Source organism: Mercenaria mercenaria, chromosome 7 (genome assembly GCF_021730395.1).
Source record: "Mercenaria mercenaria strain notata chromosome 7, MADL_Memer_1, whole genome shotgun sequence".
NCBI lineage: Eukaryota > Metazoa > Mollusca > Bivalvia > Venerida > Veneridae > Mercenaria > Mercenaria mercenaria.
The window spans coordinates 72,653,501-72,672,475 of NC_069367.1; the positions used below are offsets into that span (position 1 = coordinate 72,653,501).

Genomic DNA, 18,975 nt, shown 5'->3' on the forward strand with positions numbered 1-18,975 from the left:
AGTCCTCAACATGACTACACGCCCTGGCAAACCGAATTAATATATACCCCAAAAGATGTAGCCTGAGGTACATCCCCACCCAAATGGGGGAAATTTACAGTTATATTAAAATTAAAGTCATCCCTCTTGTCATAAATTTTGGTATGTATAATATTGTCATAAATAGAGAGATGTTAATCAATTAGACTCTTTTCTACTGAAGTGAAGGCCCTGTTTGCTTTCCGGCTACTCCCATTGCGGTGTGTCCTTTGGGCAGGGCACTTTATCAGGATTAAGTCGACCAAGCTTTAAATGGGTACTAGCAAATTGCTGGGGGTAAAGTATAATTGGTTTTAACTGTTCTTAAAATATGGGTGCTCAAAAGCTCTGCAGCGCTTATGTTCGCTCACAAAGCGACTTTAAATAAAGTTTACTTTTATCTACCAGTCAGTAAGGGGGAGTTCACTCACATTTGGTAGAATGAAAATGACTTTTTCTGAAAAAGGTTATATATATTCTTGATATTTAATATATTGAAAAACAGCTAGACTTTACGTTTACGATCAGTCTCTTCTGTGAGGTTTCTCTCACATTTTTTTCTGATTTAAATTGACTCTTTCTTGCAAGGATTAAACACATACATATTGAACGTATCACTGCATGTAATTAAAGACTTAGCTGTTATACTGGTACATACCGTGAAACAGCATTTGAACTGATAGAAACACCTTACTATCATGTAAATGACCATTGTTAGAATTATTTTGAAATGGACTTTAGAATGGAGGTTTAACACGACATTTATATATCAGATAGATATGTCCGATGAAGTTACGCATAGTGCTCTTTGTAGCACTAATCGCAAATAGACATTTATGTTTAAACATAGTGAACTCGTTTTAGAGAATCAAATTCTTAAATGAATCCAATAGAAGAGGATATTTTACTGTATCTTACAAAGTACATCTAAAATTTGGACATTTTTTAATACTCTGCAGCAACATGTAAAATACCGAATATTCGAGATGCTGTAATATATATTGTAATTAATGACAAGACCTTTTGATTGGTTTGCAAATCGTTATGGCGTGATTAAAATTACTGATTCCTTGTTATTTGTTTGGACGCCGCTGGGGAAAGTAGATGTGACAGGTGGCGATCCACCTGGCTTCTAGAATGACTGGCATTCTACCAAGATGCAAGATGCCAACAAATTACTTAAAGGTCTCCTATCTATAATTTAAGCTGGCAGTTTCTCAATTCCGTTCGTATGATTCTACTGTTACAGTAACAGAAACGTCTGTTTCTCACGACTTTATCTTAAACTGATTACATCACATCTCCTTTTGAGATTTGATGTGAAACTAGCGATCCATTTCAATATTTATTCCACTTCATGTCATCATTTCTATTGTTTCTGATTAGCCATATCATACAGCTAAATCTAATAACAGTTAAATTACGTGATATCAAAGGAGCGGCCTTAATGTATTCTTGTCAATGTAGAAACATTGCAAGTTGTTCATCGATGTAAATGTAAAACCATAAAGTGATACAGAAATTCTTACAAGACTGAACATGTGTAAGAAAATAGATTAAAGGGGCAATGAAATGTGCATTGTTTTAATATTTTCTGCTTTGTTTATTAAGCACCTTAAGAAATTGCAAGTTGAGATGTGTTTTATTTTGGTTGCGTTTATATTGATATTTCAATGTACAATAAAGTGTAATTTCACAACTGCAGTTCCGGCTATGAAAGACACATTCAGATACAATGTTCTATTAAAACAATATTTTAGAATACTCCACCACATGATTTTAAGTTAAGTAGTTCACATTTTTTCCCTTGTGTAAAACAGAATTTAGTTCCATAAGGTTTTTAATTTTTGTTTAAAAAATCCAGATAAAACAGTTGTCCATTTGGATAATTTGCATAATTAAATGTTTGGAAAAAGACTCCTTTTAATATTACGCATGAACTTATAAACTTGGAGCCATAAAGGCAGGTAAACCATGACTTGAATGATATTTTCTGCTATGTTAATGAATATGTTGACAAACACGCATGAAAACAATTACTAAAAATAAGATTTCACAAAACATTTAAACAGCTACATTATAGTTTCAAGTTTCAACTTTATTGGCATAATCAGCAAAACAATTTGCCTTTGGCCATTTACATAAATACACATGACGTATGGCAAAGACATACAATACAAATATATAATAGCATTACAAATAAATATGAATTTACATTTCATGAAACAGTTAGATTTTCAAGGGTATTTTTACGAATTTCAGAAGCTTCTTTAACAAATTTTGATAATGCCCATACCTTCTTCTGACTTTTACAAGACATAATAGCATTAAACTTATTTAATGATTATAAATGGAGGCATTATGAGCTTTTAGATATCCATTCAGTTGACACAAAACAATTATATAGTTTCAACATTAGAGCAATATGTGTCCAAAACATAAAGCACTCCAGTGATGTAGCTTCTATGAGGTACACTGTTGTGAAAGTGTTTGAAAGTGTTTTTGAAAAGAAGATAACAGAAACAAAGGATGTATGCGGAAATGCGTTGGCCGTGTTTACACTTTTTTCACTTCCCACGAAATTGATTTACTTTCATTCAAAAGCACGTTCGCTTTTTTTTCTATCAAAATACGCTCAGAACAAATAAAACAAAGTCGTCTGTTTATAGAGCGCGGTAGAAATTAAATATCCTGTTTTCATAAACAAGAACAAAATACTATTCTACTAATAGGATTTGTAAACAGTTGGGTAATTGCCAGCTTGTCGTTTTACCTCTATTTGCAATTTTCTCACTCTCCCGAGTTTCTCCCCAAAGGGAAATTAATTTCTAGCTATATACGTCACTTATTCCCAAACATGTCTTACGCAAGTACCTTTTTCTACCAGACATTTTTTAACAAAAGATTCAGATATAAGTGCAGTATTACTGTGTATGTCATATTGTTACAATTCAAGATAAGGCCATTTGCCTTTTATCAAAAGGACCGAAATGACGGTCGTGCTTCCAGTCAAAGAATGACATTGGTATTGGAATCTCACGGTTTAACAGTGGCTTCGCAGTGATTCGCTCTTAATTGCAAACCCGTTATTGGATGTGGAAATAGCAGAGAGAATACAGGAAAAGCACCAGTTTGCGGTATTCTTTTATGGTATCTTATGAGAAAGTGACGTTATATTAAATAGAAGATTCGTTTGTTAAGGATGTATTAGAACCATGTTTGAAACACTGAGCAGAAGCATTTACCATGTCGTACTAAGGATATTTTTGTTTTCCACAATTCGAAAAATTATTTATTTAGAGCGCCATTTTACGTTCTATGACATGTGTATCAAATATCTAACACACGCTTGGATTGCTTGAATGATAGCGATATATATATATACTGTATGCTTTATATTAGATCGATTGCTTTTAAAGATATACATTTGCTGGGGAGAAGTATTAAATCTAAATAACAGTCTGCTATTTACAATCAATCCATTGCTTAACTTCCTGAAGTAAAGTTTCGACGCAATTTATACAGCGAAGTAAAATAGTAAGTGTCGGATGTTAAACAAGATTTGAGAACTAAAAATAGAGTACGTTTAATATGTGAAGAGATTAAGAACGGAACGGAAAATAAGTACTACGGGAAAATCTGATGAACAAAATCAAAAATGGATAACTTAACGGAACAAACAGAAAATGACTATACTGAATATTACGGTGACGAAATTTCACCTTCGTTCTTCTATTTTGCTAAATATACAACTATATATCTTCAGCCAGTTATATTTACTGTAGGGTTATTAGGGAATTTTATGTCATTTTGTGTGTTTCTTTCAAAGTCTATGAGAAAGATATCTTCTAATTTATATCTTGCAGGTAAGTGCATTTTATTCCTTAAATTTCAGTAAAATTAATTTATATATTCATCTATTGTACATTTATTTTGTAAATTATATATCAATCTGAATGCCGCATATACTACTAATTAACTTTCATATATATTAGTAATTTTACCTGTGCCATACAATGAATTCATTCCAAAACAATTAACCTGTTTTGTGTATATTTCATTGGGCATTTTTGGGATGTGTACAGATATGTATATATGCATGTGTATTAAGTAAGCGAAGTCAGATTCATTTTTAGCATCAAGAGATATTATTTGACAATGTGTTTTTTACTGCTTTATTAAAAGTTTCTTTACTTCTTATTTTTATTTAGAATAATTGTAGCAAACATTGTATATGCGACAAATAATGGGACTGTTAAAAGCAAAAAGTAAACTCTCCTTTTATTTAAGTTGAACAATAAATAAACTGCCATTAAATCTACATTTAGAAAAACTAACAGAAAATTGTGTATTGTTTATTTTGCTCATTGCCTTTCTACAATTATCAAGATGCGTGCCTCTAAACCAACAATTAAATGTTTTTATAAACAAAACTAACATAATATTACATAAGAAATGTTCTGTCATATAGAATGCTGCTGAATTTCTCAAAAAGTGATTTGTCGCTGAATGTAATCATTGCTTGGAGTTCAAATGCGAAGAAAAAATATCACGAAGGCGCATCTAAATGAAAAAAAAATGTTCAAGAGCAAGTAACTGTTTGAGTTACATTATTTCAATCATAACACATTATTAGCAAGGATTAAATTTTGTACATCCTTCACGACATCTACCAGATATTCGCCTGTTTTGATTGGGATCCTTTTCAACGGGCCGCTGTGATATTTGTTGCTGTGCCGTAATAATTGTAACGTAAAAACAGTGCATTGTTGCTCAAAACACATACTTTCTAGTCTTTATTTAATTAGAAAACAAATAAAGTCGTTTAAGACGTTGTGTGTGACAATGCTTTCAATGGCTTTTTGTACAGATATTACAGACTATGAACAGTGTCTGTATATTAAACAAAACATTGTATCAGTTCTGTGTACGTTTGACTTTTAGCAATGTAATATATCATATCAGTATTGAAAGCAATTTCTACCTTTCGAAACTGGCGCCAGTCTAGTAAAGGCTTGTCTGTTTTATTCTTTTATTACTACATAAACAGAAAACAACAAGCATTTACACCACAACAAGGGCCTTTTAATTGCACTGATATCTGTATAATGAATTAGAAAACTTCTATAGAAACAATTATTTAGTCAGTCACCGGTGTTCCTGGATTTTTTTACAAATACAAACATGTTCTCCGCAAGTAACTGCCAACTTCCCCACATGAAACAGAGGTGGATGTCGAATGATGTCAGACACAATGTATTTTATCAAGTCGTCACAAAGAACATACGCCCAGCCAGTGGATCGAACTCGCGTCCCCGAGATACGTAGATATGCGCTTTCCCTATTGGGCTAAGAGGGCGGGCTTTTTATTTAATTGTATCCAGAAACATTGCACTATATTTGCAGCCTTGAACGGTAGATAACTCCTACATAAAAAGCAAATACATTTTGTTTGATTCCAAGATTGGTAAATAAATAGGTTTTTTGCTTTGCGTTAATAAACTTGTATGTTCTGTAATGCAGAAACGCCACAGACAATGTCAGCAATATATAAGAGATGGTACAACTTCTGGACATTATGTGAAACATTAATATGACTAATACGTTTTATTATTCAATCAAAAGAATTATAATTGACTTATTGGTCTAGCCCTAAATGATTTCTATTCATGCCCACAACGTTTAGGCATAATTAAATTCGCTTTATCATGCTTCTGGTAAACGTTGGGAGAAATTTTCAGAATGGAATTATCAACATAAACATTACTTGAATAATTGCATCAATTAGTTATAGAAACTGGCTGGACCTATGACTTAGTTTTATGATGTAAACTATTTTCTTGACAGCTAAAACAACTCAATTGTCTTTGCTAATGCAATCGTACGTTGTAATCGAAATATTTAAAATAAAGAAGTAGAAAACCACAGGTCGACCAACACGACATAAACGAAAATGTTGCAGGCTCGGTTTGATTGAGCCTGCTCATGGGGGGTAGTGGAAATGCAAGCTATCGTCCACGCCCTCTAGCCCCGGGTTAAGCAGAACTCAACATTTACGCATGTTATAAGTACCAGAATGTAATTTAGAGACATTCGCAGATGTATTCATAAGGCGGTGCACATGGAACCTTCAATGATGCACAGTGGATAATTCCATGAAAAGCGGCGTATGGTCCCCAGATAAAATAATGGCAGTGCCCTAAACGAGGAAACATTTGGCATCTTACTGAGTAACTTATGGTGTTCATTCCGAGTTCGATATATCTTTTTATAACAGAGTTCCGTTTAAACGGCTACTAGCTACTGTCTATAACCTCCCACAAACAGACTAAATCAAATAAAACTGCTTTTAAAATTTGGTTGCAACCTATAGAGATATTCAAGATCGATATATACAGCTTATATCAGAAAATAATTGTGAAACGCATTATAAAAAAGCATGACACATGTTCATTTTTTTTACATCGACGACTTTTACCAGAATGACACGAAGTACTGCAACAGATAGCTTAGTTTCATTATGTGTGCTTTGTGAAGAAAACCTGTCTTCATTTCGTTTTCCTCTTCTACCAAACATATATTGTCGGCCTTTGTATAATAGTACGATACGTATTTTGATATATTATAAAGCATCTTATACGGCAGTAGAAAGGTTGTGCAATATTTCATCAGGGAACTAGAAATGAAACAATTAATGCTTTACATTTGAAAGTAACAATTAAGCTAAATCATTAACGTTCTCATTATTTGTCTAGGCCACATATTAAAGATAATACAGCGAAAACAGTGGATTTCTGTGTCTAAAAAAAACAAAGACAAATATCAAACAGGGAATGCCACGTACCAAAAATGCAGCCTCCCCAAAACGAAACCCACAGCACGCAGACGCGCACACCACAAACACACACACACACATACACGCGCACACACACAAAGCCGACACATTAGGACAAAACGAACAAACAAAGGAACACAGTGGGGCACCGCCTTGGAACGGTCAGTGGCAAAATCACCACTGGGGAGCTTAAACCGGTTTATGGTGCGCAACCAACCTCACTCTTACCCCCACCATATTCAAACTATAAAATGGACTGTTTGCTTTGATCTATTGTGGCTTGATGAGCCATAGAGTCGCTAGGATTTTATGATGTTCTGATTGTAAATTTAAATGTGCGTACGATTTCCAAGCGACTAACTTTATTCAGTTAAACATCTTTATCCTTTTCTGCCAAAATATCTCTCGAAGTTTCACCAAAGACTGTGAAATTATTGAAACAGTAATGTTTCAACAAAATATTTCTCAAAATTGGATTAATGTAGAGTGAATAAATATCAGTGTAGTAATTCTTTGTTATATTTCTCAAAGGATCACTATGCTGGTATTCTGAGAAAGATGTATATCTGTATTTGTAGTTTATGGGTAGCTTTAGCAGGAAGTAGTTTAGTCAATACTTTTCTGAAATATCATTTTATTTGTGAGTCCTGGAAAAGATCGTTTTAGCAAGTTATTTTGGTTCCTGGTTTTAATGTTATTAGCGCAGATGTTGCACATTGTGCACGATGATTGAAGTGATAGACATTATTAAACACCTCCTCATTAAACCTACATCTACTTTAATAACTCTCTTCAAGAGCAACTTACAGTTAGGCATTTCTTCCCCTTCGATATTACTAATAGGCCAGTTATACTACTAAATACAGAACCTTAAACTAATTCCAGCATAAAGTTTTATTGGTGATATATCATCTTTATTTACTTGTGCAATCCAGGAAAAAAGTACAAAAGAAATCCAAGTCAAACTTAGAAAATTATGTAATATTGACGATAGCTTCTACTAGATTTTAATAAAACAAAGATATGCAAATTTATCTAAAATAAAATCAATTCAACGAAATAGTAGATCATTTGTTACTTACATGCATACATTACATAATAAAGCAGTTCAAGAAGTATTTTATGGATAATTGCCGTAATTGTTTATGAATTTCGAGCAAATATTGGTGTTTACAAGTATCCCACCCATCTGCAGTAACATGAATTGTTTTTTCTTGTTTCTGACTTTTAAGATACACATTTTTTCATGTTGAACCCCTTTTAACTTCAATGCCAATAGGTTTGTTTAAGAAATTTGGTTACAAATTCTGTGTTCTGAATTTTGACATCTATGTTCTGAATTTTGACACCCCAACGCGTTTTGACAAAGATGGTGAATACTAGCCGCAGCCTTCAAGTACTTGCTAGAAATCTAGAAATATTTTTCAAAGCAAAGATTTATGCTAAAGCATATGGTCCGCATTAATGGCCACATTACATATTAGACTTTACTTCGAAATTCCAAAAACAATACTGGTATCTCAAAAACATGCTATGATGTTTTTGATGACTTTTTTCTGTGTTTCTCTTACACGCTAATTATTCCACACCAAAAACTTATGTTGGAATCAGTTCAACCCGAAAGTTTAAATGACCAGCAAAGAATGGCATACATTACGTCCAATACAGTTGTTTACAGTGTTGTTAAATATACTGTAAATAAAACGTTTAGTCATTAAAAATTCAAGGAGACCAACTTTAACTCTGACAAAATCCGTTACTCTAAATTGTTCCTAGTAGGTAAATTACCGACTTTCAAGGGTAAACGTAGGTACTGTGGTGACATGTAAAGAATGTTCTTCCTGGTTTTGTAGTCCTTCTATAGTATAAACATTTACATATTTTCAACTAGACAAAAGGTTCAATACTCTTTCAACCAAACAAAAAACCTTTTGAAATTTCCCTACAACCCTAAACAACTTTAGTAAAATCGATAGAAACATCAACGTTTTATACACATTGTACTTGTACAACGGAATGATAAATGTATTTTATAATTCCTATATTCTGATCTTAATATTAAGTAATTCACATAATACATAAGCTGAGGTATGTATACATTTATAAACGCATTAACATGATTTTGTTTACAGCCCAATGTCTTATAAAACAAATCTTGGCTGACAAAATTTTAATATCATATGCACAAACATTAAATAAAAAGTCTACTGGCGGGTGTCAATTTTCAGACACGCGTTTTTATAGTACATGTGGCAATAATCAGTAATGATATATCTTCTGATCTTTTGAGATCATAGGATGCTCGCTATCTGTATGACAGAGTCGCGCTTAAGCTGGGATGTTAGGGTGTATATTTGTTATCTCTCAACAGACTCCTTCAAAATGTGTATGCTATTTGTTCGCTTCGTCGCGTTATGCGCTTCCAAAGGGTTAACTATCACGACCCAGCTGGGGACTGTAAGACCTTCTCAACGTACTTTCACTCAATGTTGGTATATTTTCTGGTCCTTTTGAAATTATTGTTTTCATGCGATTTACCTTACATGAAGCCTGCTTTGAAATGTGTTGTACAGTACATTTAATATCTTTTACGGACTGACTAAATCAAACCACTGCTTAATTGGTTACGTTCTATGCATTCAAATAGTCTTCCTTTAGATTGAATCTCAGATAAGCTGTCACTTTTTCGTTATGAACATGAAAATATATCAGTTTCGTGTTAAATCATATTTAACATAATTGTTTTCTCTAATATTTGTCAAATGCTTGAATCTTGATGAGCAAAGTAGAAAGCTTTACTGAATCTATTGTTTTTATTACCTCCCTTTATGACATTAACTGTTCATGTACATAATCAAAAGTAGCGCTTTTCTAACCATATTATTATGCATAATTTCTAAAGCTGTTTTATTCATTTAAAGCATTATGGAACTTTAAGTGACAACACTAGAATGAGGTCTTCGAAGGTGCAGTTTGAACGCTAAAAGATGAAATTTATGATATTAAAGTTTCTTATTTACTGAATCACAGAAGCACATAGTATGTTCAAATATTATCTTACATGTCAATTTTTATTTTACATTAAAAAAATCACATAAGTAGGACAAAAATAGCAAACAGCGAGATCGTATTTAAAGCGCATTTAAAGACAAAGGGCAGAAAAGATCTTTTGTGTTCCCATGATGGTAATCTTTTATGATTGGCGCGAGAACAGTGGGAACTTTTGATTATTATAACAAAATGAAATTTAGGAGAACAAAAAAAAAAACAATATATTTTTCTGTGATATTTTATGTTCAAACAAAAATTGAGAGAGGGCATAAAATGTTCGAACTGTCAGCTCAAGGTGTAACTGTATTATAACTGGACAATAGCTGTGCAGGTATTGTATATGTATAAGGTACTGAAATAAAATATATTCTGTTATATAATAATACTAATGAAGACCTGATTCATGTAATAAAGACCGATGAAGAGTTATTTGCATGTATTGATATTTATAATGGGCTGTTATTTACACGTGCACCGAAAGCAAGTACACAATTGACTTTAACTTTATATCTAAGAATGAATTTTAATGAAGTTAATTAGTTATAATACTGACTGACAGCTAATGCTAACGAATGTTTGTGTAATACAGTTTGTAACTGTACATTCCATTGACAATCCTATCGGAACAATATCATATTGTAACACGTTTATTGGACAAGTCCAAGTATGTTCAAGCATTAAATCTTAACGAAACGAAAACAATAAAGCTACATCTGTCGTTTCATCAACATTCACAGTTTGTCGTTCAATTTTATCGTGTTTCATTCAGAACTTTTTAAAGATAACATTTGCAAACATATGTTACGTTTCATGAGCATTGAAGATTCTATTTTATCTTTTCGAAGTAGAAACATAATTGATACTAACGTTGGCTTACAAACCCAATAATAAAAACAAATCTTTGCCCTATGTTACAAAATGTTCCTAGCCAGTGTTTTAAATGTTAAACTTAGCAAGAATACATAACAAATAACTTATCTTCCGTCCAGAACTATATAAAACGTCTGCTTCGTCAACATTCACATTTTCTTTCTTTTTTTTTTCAACATTTCTCTATGAAATTAGCGAACTTTTACAGTTCTATTTTAGAAATTGAATAAAGATACCATCTGTACACAGCCAGTATTATGTAAAGGAGAAAGCCGAAAACTGTCCATTCTTTTACATAATGGATAGTTTGAGGCTTTTCTCTGACTTAAAACATGGTCTTCACGAAAAAATCAAGATTGTCGTGATATTATATAATGTCTCTGATATCCTCTTTGAGGCAAAATCAATTCATTGATTTGTGTCTCTGTGCTAAATAAAAATACCAAGTCAAATGGAGTTTAAATTTGATTGCATATAAATATTTATTGCAATTAAAAGTTTTTTAAACACTAATGATATTCAGTGCTGATTCTTAGGAAAGTTTCGAACATATCTCGTTTTGAAGTACCTTTACAAAAGGTAAATTTAAACTTGGCCTTATGATGTATGTATTAATAGTTGCCCATGCTTTGTTCGTACCAAGTTTGCAGTTTAATATAAATCAAGTAATTTAATTAATGACGCGTCCAGGTGAAGACATTCTAAAATGTATGTATATGTATTTTATATCAATTTTAGAAAACAATCGTTCTTATCTCGTAATTACGAGATATTCTTTCAATTTTATTAGATTAAATTACCCGTATCACAAGAGATCTTTACTCGTTATGACCCATATGTCGTTTTTACGAGAAAATATTTCGTTGTTACAATAAATAGCATCGTTATTGCAAGACAATTGTATTAAAGTTCAATTAAGATCATTACGGCCATATTTTCTGGTAATACCGAAACTTGCAGTAAAACTTTAGGAAAATTGACGTTGTTTTTGTCTTTGTAGCAGAAAGATGAAATTGCACATTTCTGGGTAGGACTGCAACAAATGTCAGTTAAGGCACAAATTTAACCAATTTTACACGAACACTGCATGAGAAAGATAGGTCTGCAGCATTTGAAAAAGAAAGGAAAATTATGTGTTTTAGCTCGACTATTCAAAGAATAGGTGGAGCTATTGGACTCCAGTTTGTTTAATTCTGCCCACTGTTTTCTCGTTTAGGGCACAGCCATTATTTTATCTGGGGACCATACGCCGCTTTTCATGGATTTGCACTCTGTGCATCATTGAAGGTTCCATGTGCACCGTCGTATGAATACATCTGCGGATGTCTCTTAATTACATTCTGGTACTTATAACATGTGTAAATGTTGAGTTCTGCTCAACCCGGGGCTAGAGGGCGTGGACGGTAGCTAGCACTTCCACTACCGTCCATGAACAGGCTCAATCAAACCGAGCCTGTAACATTTTCGGTTATGTCGTGTTAGGCGACCTGTGGTTTTCCACTTTTTTATTTCATCCATGCGTCGATGTCCGCGTCGGCGTCCCGATTTGGTTAAGTTTTTGTATGTGAGTTAATATCTCAGTAACCACTTGTGGGAATGGATTGAAACTTCACACACTTATTCACTGTGATAAATTGACTTACACTGCATAGGTTCCATAACTCTATTTTGTATAACTTTTTATTAAGGTTTTATATGTAAGCTGGTATTTCAGTACCTACTAATGGAAATGGATTGAAACGTCACACACTTGTTCATTGTGATGATTTGACATGTAGTGCTCATGTTCCATAACTCTACTTTGCATTTTTACAAAAGTATGCCATTTTTTTTTCGACTAAACAGTTGTTGGTTAAATTTTTGTATGCAAGCTGGTATCTCAGTACACACCAATGGAAATGGATTGAAACTTGCACATTTGCCCATTGTCATGAGTTGATACGCATTGTACAGGTTCAATAACCCTTTTTGCAATTTTACAAAATTATGCCCCCTTTTCGACTTAAATATTCATTCAGTTGACAAGGCTGTTGAATAGTCGAGCGTTGCTTTACTCCGACAGCTATTGTTTTTACATAACGTTGCCTATTTTCATCTTTTTTTGACTGAAAATGCCATACCAGATGTATATCTGCGATACTTTTCTATTGCGATTTAGGAGTGCACAAAAAGGACTTTATTACTTTCTAACGGTTGAAGATTTAAACTAACATTCTGTAATTACTTTTGGCACATTGTTTGATTTTAATTTGACTGATAATTTGTGGGGCGATTTGGGTTAAAGTCATACGTTCCTCTTCAGTTTTTTTTTTAATGCAGTTACAAATTCTATAAAACGTTGCTTAGGTTAATGTACTCAAACCTCTCAACGTACAAGGTTGTTACTATACCTGTCCATTATTAACCTGTACCTGTCCATTCTTAAAGTATCCATTATTTTAAGAATGGACAGTTACATGTTAATAATGGACAGGTAAAGTAAAATAATCGTGTGTATAGAACGGTGTCGGTACAATAACCTACGTAATGGACAAAACTAACAAAGGATTACATCACAACCGTGTTTTAAGACTAGATAATGCGTGTTTTCTTATAGCAAAAGAAATTGATTAAAATGTAATGTATCCTCTTACACCGTCCTATCTGGATATCTCAATACGGATATATTTCCAGCTAGTATCGGTGTCTTAACACGTGTTACCTTTGTTATGACTCAAGTATCAATACTTGTAATCTAATAATGACGTAATGAACATATACGTACAGCTTTCTTCCACGTCTAATCTGCTGATCGCAGGTTGGAATCACAGATGTGTCTTTTGTTCTCGAAAACAATATGGCGAGCCATCCGATTAATGTTGCTATGTTATCAGCTACTTGCGGCGATTGAGCAGGTTCATTCTGGTAATGTCACCTAATGTGAGCTCTGCTTTGTTTCATTGTCGAACATAGATAACAGGAACATTTAATAAAAGGCTATTACTTATAACTTATAAACAGAAAGTTCGAACACTGGTCTGTTTCTCTTAACATACCTACGCACGATGTATGAGCACTTAACATACCTACGCACGATGTATAAGCTCTTAACATACCTACGCACGATGTATAAGAACTTACCATACCTTCGCACAATGTATGAGCACTTAACATACCTACGCACGATGTATACGCTCTTAACATACCTACGCACGATGTATGAGCACTTAAAATACCTACGCACGATGTATAAGCTCTTACCATACCTACGCACGATGTATGAGCACTTAAAATACCTACGCACGATGTATAAGCTCTTAACATACCTACGTACGATGTATGCGCACTTAAATTAACTGCACTGAGGTTAGTGTCCTTTCTTATTTCTCGTAGTTTCAAAACAAGAATGATAACTGTAGTTATTGAATTTCAGATAGGCGTTTATAATTGAAAAACCACTGCGAATGAGCATAATGTTTTATTTTCTCCACTGAAGCGTTCAGTCGATGTTAAATGTACAGCGTTAGCAACAATCTAAATATGCTAGGCAGTTAATACCACGCGGAAATTATTTCAGTAGTTCAACTTTATAATGCACGGTTCTCTAACATAAAACTACATTAAAGGAAGAATATGTTATACAACTCCAAAGTCGAAACCTATAAAATCATCTCTCAACATTCCATCACAATTAGTTGTATTGGTTTTTAGCTCACCTGAGCACAAAGTGCTCGGGGTGAGCTATTGTGATCGCTCACCGTCCGGCGTCCGTCCGTCCGTCGTCCGTCCGTCCGTCCGTCCGTCCGTCCGTCGTCCGTCCGTCCGTCCACACTTTCCTTTAAACAACATCTCCTCATAAACCACTAAGCCAATTTCATCCAAACTTCACAGGAATGTTCCTTGGGTGAAGCTCTACAAAAATTGTTCAAAGAATTGAATTCCATGCAGAACTCTGGTTGCCATGGCAACCGAAAGGAAAAACTTCAAAAATCTTCTTCTCAAAAACCAGAAGCCCTAGAGCTTAGATATTTGGTGTGAAGCATTGCCTAGTGGACCTCTACCAAGTTTGTTCAAATCATGACCCCGGGGTCAAAATTGACCCCGCCCCAGGGGTCACTTGATTTTACATAGGAAAATCTTAAAAAATCTTCTTCTCAAAAACCAGAAGCCTTAGAGCTTAGATATTTGACATGTAGCATTGCCTAGTGGACCTCTACTAAAATTGTTCAAATCATGACCCCGGGGTCAAAATTGACCCCGCCCCAGGGGTCACTTGATTTTACATAGGAAAATCTTCAAAAAATTTCTAAAAATAAACCAGAAGGCCTAGAGCTTAGATATTTCACATGTAGCATTGCCTAGTGGACCTCTACAAAATTTGTTCAAATCATGGCCCCGGGGTCAAAATTGACCCCGCCCCAGGGGTCACTTGATTTTACATAGGAAAATATTTAAAAAATCTTCTTCTCAAAAACCAGAAGCCCTAGAGCTTAGATATTTGACATGTAGCATTGCCTAGTGGACCTCTACTAAAGTTGTTCAAATTATGACCCGGGGATCAAAATTGACCCCGCCCTAGGGGTCACTTGACTTTACATAGGAAAATCTTCAAAAGTTTTCTAAAAATAAACCAGAAGGCCTAGAGCTTAGATATTTCACATGTAGCATTACCTAGTGGACCTCTACAAAGTTTGTTCATATCATGACCCCCTTGGTCAAAATTGACCCCGCCCCAGGGGTCACTTGATTTTACATAGGAAAATCTTCAAAAAATTTCTAAAAATAAACTAGAAGGCCTAGAGACTAGATATTTGACATGTAGCATTGCCTAGTGAGCCTCTACAAAATTTGTTCAAACCTTTTCCCCCAGGGTCAAAATTGACTCCGCCCTAGGGGTCACTTGATTTTACATAGGAAAATCTTAAAAAAAAAATTCTAAAAATAAACCAGAAGGCCTAGATCTTAGATATTTGACATGTAGCATTGCCTAATAGACTTTTACAAAGTTTATTCAAATCATGACCCCTGGGGTCAAATTGACCTAGGCCCCATGGGGTTACTTGATTGTACATAGAAAAATCTTCAAAATTTTCTAAAAATAAACCAGAAGAGCTTAGATATTTGACATGTAGCATTGCCTAGTGGACATCTACAAAAAGTTTTCAAATCTTGTTTTTAAAGTTACTTAAAGAAAATTTCAACTATATTTTCTCATAATTCTTTTGATTGATTTCTATTATGATCTTTTGACCTTGAAGACTTGTCCTTAAGTGCAGTGATAACAGGTGAGCGATATAGGGCCATCATGGCCCTCTTGTTATGGATACTATTTGACGTAACATCATGACTGTAAAATACGCAAAATATCGTAAATCAACCTAGTGGCAAAACAACACATGGACGTTCATGATTTTATTTTGAAATCTGTAACATTTGATAAGGTCCTCTTTCAAAAATGTTCACATGAGCAATCTGACTGGGGGTCACGTTCAGACAACCTTTCCGCCAGACAATCAGAGCTTTGTTGTCAACATTTTGAAAGTGTAAGTAGAATTTAAAAACATCTATATTCAACTTGGGATTACAGTTATCGATATGTGATCATCGTGGGTATATAATTCGTATGGAAAATGTTTTTCCTTGCAAACAAATAGAATAACGAAGCTCGTAGAAACACATGAGAAACAGTTATTTTTCAATTTTTTATCATTCAAAATTGAAAAGCGTTAGTAACGGGGTACCGGAGGTTAAATGCCATCGGTAAGTATGTGTTTATCTGTGGTGTATTGGAAAATATTTTTTCATTGCTGAGGTGATCCGGTTTCGATGGAAATCTTGAGCCACCATGACCATTTTGTTTCAGTTATATAATCGAAAGTGTGTTTTCTATTCCCCTGTGCAACTTTAAAGAGCAGTTCATGCACAAGTCTTGCAGTTTCATAGACCAAGTTCTAGAACTGTGTCAAAAGTGTTCTTAAAGTGTTCTCGTACACTTTAAGCACTTCTTAAGAATTGTAAGATGAACCAAATTTTAAGAACACTTTTTTAAAATGATCCTTAAAGAAGTTCTCGAACTGTTCTCGAACATTACATAGGACTCAATACAAGTACAATTCATGAACTGTTCATGAACTAAAGTTCAAAACCTGTCCTTGAAAGGTCCACAGAAGTGTCCAGTTTAACATTTTCATTTCTTAAACTGTTATTGAAGGACAGTCGTTCTAACCCAGTTCTGGTGAAGTCCTTAAAACGATTCATGAAACATTCCTGAACACACCCACACAATCCGTGAACAGTTCATAGCCAGCTAAAGAACAGTTTAGGAAGTGGTCAGTGGACATTTAATGGCAAGAGTAAATCAGTAAACTTGAAGTGGGGTGGAGGCATTATAAAAAGTAAACAATTGCTGCATACAGGAACACAGTGGGGCATCGCCTTGGAACGGTCAGTGGCAAAACCACCACTGGGGAATTTAAACCAGTTTATGGTGTACCTAACCTCATTCTTACCCCCACCATGTTCCAAAGTCACAAGACAGTGTAAATAAAAGTTATCCCCGCCAGGTGAAACCCTAACATACGTAAAGGCAACAGAAGGCATGAAATGTAAAACAAAAATGCTCTTGTATATATGTATATAAAAATGCAGTCCTTAAGAACCTAAAACGTATGTACTCAATGCATTTGCAGAAGACAGGGCAACAAGGGCCAGAAGACGGAAATCATAATAGCTTAGTCCTGGTGGGATTTAAGAACTACTAATCATAGAGTCCTCCACTTGTTCCGTCAGACACAATCAAAGAGGAAAGCATAGCGTCCAACTGTAAATGGGCTGAACACCAAACATGTGGTGTGTCTCAAAACAGTTGGGTCATAACCTCTTTTCATAAAACGTTTAATCACCTTACTAAATACAATTGGAAAATTGCCATGACCCAAAATCTTACGAAGTTTGTAAACCACATTCCAATAAAAAGCGGGTTTTGATATACCTTCTCGCAGAAGTGTCTTTAAATTGCTATTGTATTTCAAAATCAAATCTGAATTACGATGGTAAAATTTGGAAAAGTATTTACGTAATTTATAATAGCGGTAGCCCTGATGAAGAAGCTTATTTGTAATATATAAGTTACGTTCATTAAAATCCTCAACATGACTACACGCTCTTGCAAACCGAATTAACTGAGAAATATATACCTGGGGTATAAACCTAAGTTTTATGTATAATAGATGAGTATGTCAATGTTCATGAAATTCATGAATTATTAATGAATTAAGTTGATAAAGATGTTTTGTTCATGAACTAGCTAAAAACAGAGTAAATTTCAAAGTTTGAGATTGAAAATTTAGTCGAAATATCGAAAAAAAATCGAAATAACCGAATCGGGATATCCATAGTTGATTTATATAAGATAATAAGGAAAAATGTAAACCGTTTTGGTCTGTATTGTTCAAAGTAACATAACACAAAATGTACAAGGCTTTTTTATTTGAAGTTTAACAATCCAATTGCTACTTTATTATTAGATTAACAGGCAATGTCATTTAATAACGCATAACTGGTTGACTTTAACTGAGTGTAGTGTCTTATTTAACACAAATAATAGTCAGAATAATTATCTGCATGCATTTTCATAGCAAAGAATTAGAAGGCATTTATAGAAGGCAGAGTCTTTTTACAAAATGTCAGATTTTAATAATAATATTGCTCTTAGTATCATTTTGAGAAAAGGAGCAGAAGAACTTTGCAATTCTAAATCTTTACTCAATTACATGTTACAGAAGGTAAATGAGTAGAAGCATATTGTGCTAAAAGTATTTTTAATATAACTACTCTTGAACTGGTTGTGACAACATCTCAAAACAGCTGTTATCATTAATAAAATAATTATGTAATGAACACTGTATTTCTTAAAATTTGGTGCAGTTGTCAATTATTGATTACTTTAAGGGTACTCCAAGAATATTTTGAGAACACTTTGAAGTTCAACATCAGTTCTGAAATTGTTGTAGAAATTGCTTCAAGACATGCTAGTTCTCAAATTATACACAAGCTGGTCTTGAAATCACTTCAAGAATGACAGTTGAACATTTTATGAACTCACAATATACAAGAATAGTCCTTAAAGCATTCAATAACAATTTAAAGAACAATATAACATATGTTCATGAACAGGTATCATGAATGGGTCAAGAAATGTTCTTGATGTTCTAGAACAGTTC

At 33.9% G+C, this 18,975-nt stretch overlaps 1 protein-coding gene across 1 annotated transcript in view; it reads left to right on the forward strand.

The window, feature by feature from the left end:
• Positions 1–2,984: 2,984 nt before the first annotated feature.
• The window catches only part of LOC123553933 (somatostatin receptor type 4-like), a 42,108-nt gene continuing 26,117 nt past the window's right edge, over positions 2,985–18,975 (forward strand). Inside the window, exon 1 of the mRNA XM_045343682.2 lies at positions 2,985–3,884. Within this exon, the coding sequence (XP_045199617.1) occupies positions 3,677–3,884 (208 nt within the window). The 5' untranslated portion in view covers positions 2,985–3,676. The remainder of the gene's footprint in view (positions 3,885–18,975) is intronic.